At 34.4% G+C, this 5,247-nt stretch overlaps 1 protein-coding gene across 1 annotated transcript; it reads right to left on the minus strand.

Moving 5' to 3' along the window:
- Positions 1-2,499: 2,499 nt before the first annotated feature.
- LOC136204208 (uncharacterized) lies at positions 2,500-5,033 on the minus strand. Its single transcript, XM_065995420.1, has 4 exons — positions 4,970-5,033; positions 4,481-4,820; positions 4,220-4,397; positions 2,500-3,006 (listed from the first exon to the last, which is right to left on the minus strand). Exons 2-4 carry the CDS (start codon positions 4,782-4,784, stop codon positions 2,895-2,897), a joined length of 594 nt encoding a protein of 197 aa, XP_065851492.1. The 5' UTR covers positions 4,785-4,820; positions 4,970-5,033; the 3' UTR covers positions 2,500-2,894.
- Between the last annotated feature and the right edge of the window lie 214 nt (positions 5,034-5,247).

Raw genomic sequence — 5,247 nt, forward strand, 5'->3', positions numbered from 1 at the left:
ATAATATTATGAATAACGAAGAGTCGGATGGAGAACAAGATGCCGACAATGAAGGGGTAAGTGATCAATTTAAGCCTACAAAAGAAAAAGAATTTGAAACATTAGATGATGTTTATAAATTCTATAATGCTTATGCCAAAAAAGTTGGATTTAGCGTTCGAATGTCTTCGTCGAAGAAAAAAAAAAGCACGGGAGAAATTATTAGGAAAGAATATGTATGTTCAAAGGAAGGAAAATCCAAAAAGTTTAGTAATGTTGATGCCAAAAGGCGTCGGGGACAATACAAAGCTAGTTGTAGCGCTAAATTGGTTGTCGTGAGAAATAAAAAACATTTGTTTATAGTTAAAACATGGGTAAATTCCAAAAAAAAACCCTGTGGTTTCACCGATTTCCAAATAAACCCCTGTGGTTTGTTATTACCAAAAAAAAGGAGCGTGGTTACGCCGTTACCCGAAAAATGGAAAATGGGTTAACAGTGTTAAAAATGCTGACGTGGTGAAGGGTAAATTTGGAAAAAAGATTTATTTATTTATTTATTTATTTATTTTTCTTTTTTCTTTTTTCTTTCTTCTTCTCCTCCTCCTCCTCCTCCTCCTCTTCTTCCCCTCTCTCTCTCTCTTCTTCCTCTCTCTCTTCTCCTTCCTCTCTTTCTTTTTTTTTTAATCGGAAATCCCCAGATTTCTGGAAATTCCCAGATTTCTGAATCTGGAAATTTTAGATTTCCGATTTCGGAAATCTGGAATCGATTCAAAAAAACAAAAAAAAAGAAGGGAAGAGAGAGAGGAAGAAAAAGAGAAGAGAGAGAGAGAGGGGAGGAGGAGGGGGAAGAAGAAGAAGAAGAAGAAGAAGAAGAAGAAGAAGAAAGAAAAAATAAAAAAAAAATAAAAAAAAAAAATAAAAAAATCTTTTTTCCAAATTTACCCTTCGCCACGTCATCATTTTTAACACTGTTAACCCATTTTCCGTTTTTCGGGTAACGGCGTAACCACGCTCCTTTTTTTTGGTAAAAACAAACCACAGGGGTTTATTTGGAAATCGGTGAAACCACATGGTTTTTTTTTTGGAATTTACCCTTAAAACATTTAATGAAGATCATAATCACCTGTTACTAACCCCATCAAAAACACCCTTCTACGGTCTCATCGACAAGTTTCTTATGTTGCAAAATCCTTGAATGAACAACTGTCAGCGGTGAATATACCTACGCATCAGCAATATAATTTTCTCCAAGTACAAGCAGGGGGGTAGAAAATCTCGGGTGCACACAGAAGGGTTTGTATAATCATGAAACAAAGAAGCGGTTGAAGTTAAAAGGACGCGATGGAGATATATTGCATCAATATTTCGAATCAGAGGTGGCAAAAAACCCTTCATTTTATTACAAAATTGATGCGGATGATGATAAAAAAAATTACACGTTGTTTTTGGGCTGATGCAACGATGAGACAGAGTTATAGATTTTATAATGATGTCATCATTTTTGACACTACATATAACACTAATCGGTATGGGATGATATTTGCGCCTATTTTAGGGGTCAACAATCACAGACAAACTATTGTTTTTGCTTGTGCTTTATTGAATGGGGAACATTCTGACAATTTTGTGTGGTTATTTAAACAATTTTTGGAAGCTATGCCTGGTGATGCGCCTAAAATGATAATTACTGATCAAGACCCAGCAATGACAATTGTCATATCGACAACCTTGCCAAATACCTTGCACAGGTGATTTTTTTTATATTACTTTGCGCCTATTTTTTTTATTATGCATCCATATATAGTACTATAATACCTATTACATTGCTGAACTAAGTTTGTATTGTTTTCCTGTTGCACTATTCACATGTATTGTATTTGGCATATTGTGTCAAAATTTTCAGAAAAAATTGGTGCAAAACAATATGCAACACATGAGGGAAAGTTTCATGATTGCATATGGAATTCAGAGAGTCCTGAAGAGTTTGACTTGAAGTGGACAGAACTTGTCGCGGAAGATGGATTAAACAATAATGACTGGTTGGTAAATATCTATAAAATTCAGTCCAAGTGGATTCCAACATATGTTAATCATGTTTTCTCAGCGAACATGTCTAGTAGCCAACGGGCAGAGACCAACCACGCATTTTTCAAGAAATATATCAAAAAAAGCAACTCTTTGTTTGATTTTATGGTGAGGTTTGGTAGGGGACTCCTTAAGAAGTACAAATTCACAGAGAAAATATGACTCTCAAAAACAATATAACTATAAGACTACTTTCCTCTCGCATATATGCACAACACTTTCACCAGCATCCGGCTCACATTGAAAAATCAATTTAATATTTTAATTCTGTTTCTTTTAGTCATTGAAAAATCAATACAGCAAGGGAATCTTGAGAGAGACTTGAAGTATCTCTTTGTTTCAATTTTAAACATAAATTACAAATCACTATAGCACAAAGAATACACAAATGGTATGTGCAGTATCTATAATACTGTATTAAGTAATAGTCTGCATCTCCCCATGAGAAGATCTCAGAGCTTCTCTCTTCACCATATAAAGCAGAAACTCATTCCATGTGTCAATTCTCGCAACACCTCCGACAACCTCCCTGCACCGCGGTGAACCTCCTGCCATTCTGAAATTATCTTTTCTGCCCGCCGGACAACAACATCCGCGTCTGCTCCATGATTCCCCCATACCAACTGGTTTCTGTTATTCCATAAAGCCCATAGAAGAGCAGTAGTTTTAGCTGCCAACTCTTCAGAAACCGATATCAGCATCTCAAGGGCCCAATCCTTCACCCAATTCCCTGCGCTGCTCCAGGACAGCCTAAGCCTACCTTTTGTCAACACGCTCTCGCAAATGCACATCCTGCGAACACGGAAAGATTTTTGGTCTGAATCTTTACTTCAACCTGATTGGTACAGTGGAGAAAACAAAACAATTAAGTGAAATTGTAAAATGCCTTTGAAGTTGCAGGCACATTTATGAACATAATGCTCATTGGATTGTAATTCAAACCTGCACAAATTAGAATACCAATTAAGACAAAATTAAGGCATTAGATCAATATTATCAAGAGATTAATGCAACTCACTCACTTGGAGCCTAGAAGAAGTTGAATTCCACAGTTTGACAAGGTAAAATTCGCGCTAAAATTAAACAAATACTTGAGAGCTACCTATCTTCACTTCAACTTGATTGGTATAGTAAAGAAAACAAAACAATTAAGTGAAATTGTAAATGCCTTTCAAGTTGCATCATTATAATTTATAGGGATAAGGTACCAAAATAGGTCTAAGGTTTTTGGGGAAGTACCAATTTAGGCTCAACGATCAACATGGCACCAATATAGCCTTAACGTTTACACCATAATATCAATTTAGGCTTAACGTTTACAATATAGCATCAATTTAGGTCTCACGTACAAAATAACACCAATATATTACATGAGCCATGAAATTTATGAGTAATGAAGTGGTTGATGAAAAACAAATATAAGATTTTAATGGACAAGAATACTAATTAATTGTATTATAATAAACAAGAAAATAGAACTAAACTAAAAGATAACATATAAAAGTTAATAGGGAAAGAATATAATATGATTAATTTAATTATGACGTTTAGTTTAAATTGTATATATTTTGTAAACGTTAAGCTTATATTGGTGCTATTTTGTACGTGAGGCCTAAATTGATGCTATATTGTAAACGTTAAGCCTAAATTGATATTATGGTGTAAACGTTAAGCTTAAATTCGTATTATTTTGTAAACGTTAAGCCTATATTGGTGCTATTTTATACGTGAGGCCTAAATTAATGCTATATTGTAAACGTTAAGCCTAAATTGATATTATGGTGTAAACGTTAAGCCTATATTAGTGCTATTTTGAACGTTGAGCCTAAATTGGTACTTTCCCAAAAACCTTAGGCATATTTTGGTACATTATCCCTAATTTATAAGAACATTAAACATAAGATTCAGCCATTGCCCAAACATTAATCCTATGAATTTAGTTAAATAAAATAAAATTGTCATTATTGAGCCACCAGTATATATCAATTAGTTTTAACTTACAGCTAATCAAGCAAAACAAAACATAGCAGTACAAACATTAAGTAATTTCATTAGAAAGGCTTGTCGGCAAACAAGAAGGCTGTGTATTAAGCAATTTCATTAGTAAACTCTGTGGCAGTTGGAAGTAAGAAAACAAATTTTTAGCTCAACTCACCTGGTAGATATAACTACTATCTTTTGGATTTGACCTTGAGCAGCACTCAGCCGAGGCATGTTAAGCACGAGTGTTTCAGGAAATGTTTCTTGTGACAGACCTGATAACTTCAACAATCCAAGTCTCACCAACAAATCAATTCTTTCGCCATTGCACTCTGGTTCTGGTTTTCTACCACCTAATAGAGTAGCAGAAAATAAATCAATGTATGCTATCAATGTGTCTCATAGTGTCGGCTATAATATTAGCAATTTACCATACCTATGGCATTTGAACCAGATGAAGTAGAAGCAACATTTCCATTTATTTTGAGCATAAAGTTACCACCAGTTCTTAGGGTGGCAGATGGAAGAAACACTTGAGACGAATTTTCCTGGTTCATCAAAGCTGACAGAGAATTGGTATGGTCTTCCCATTCTTGGTCTTTGCAGTTCTTCACTGATGAAAGCCATTGCATAGTCAAAGGTAGACGTGCACAAGCATCGGAATAGGATCCATAAGAGTTGGTGAAAGCTTTTCTTAGATAATCCAAGCTAGAAGGTCCCTTCAATAAAGGTTCCATCATTCTTATACGTGCTTTGCTGATTTCTTGTTTCAGAGCCTGACATAAAAATAATCCTCAATTAGTCGAATCTAAAACACATCAGTACAAACATTTCCACCATGATCTTCCTCTCCACCTTGTGTTAATAATAAATCTAAAAAAGCATACAATAAACCATAAGTTTGATATTAAGCTTCCGAAATTACTTGATTCGTGCTCGAAGGAGATAACCCTTGCTCTATTCCAAACCGATGTACAGTTCAAGCTCGTTCGCGAAATGAAAAACAAAAGTTTAGAATTAAACACAAAGTTTAGGACTATTCAACTAAATTAAACAAAGACCATTCAATTAAATTAAATTAACCAAAGACCATTCAATTCAATTCAATTAAGCGTTTATGCAACAACAACAGTTCAAACTAAGCTTTTATATAAAAAAACAGCAATTCAAACTAAGCTTTTATAAAAAAATAAAATAAAACAG

This window comes from Euphorbia lathyris, chromosome 8, assembly GCF_963576675.1.
Source record: "Euphorbia lathyris chromosome 8, ddEupLath1.1, whole genome shotgun sequence".
NCBI lineage: Eukaryota > Viridiplantae > Streptophyta > Magnoliopsida > Malpighiales > Euphorbiaceae > Euphorbia > Euphorbia lathyris.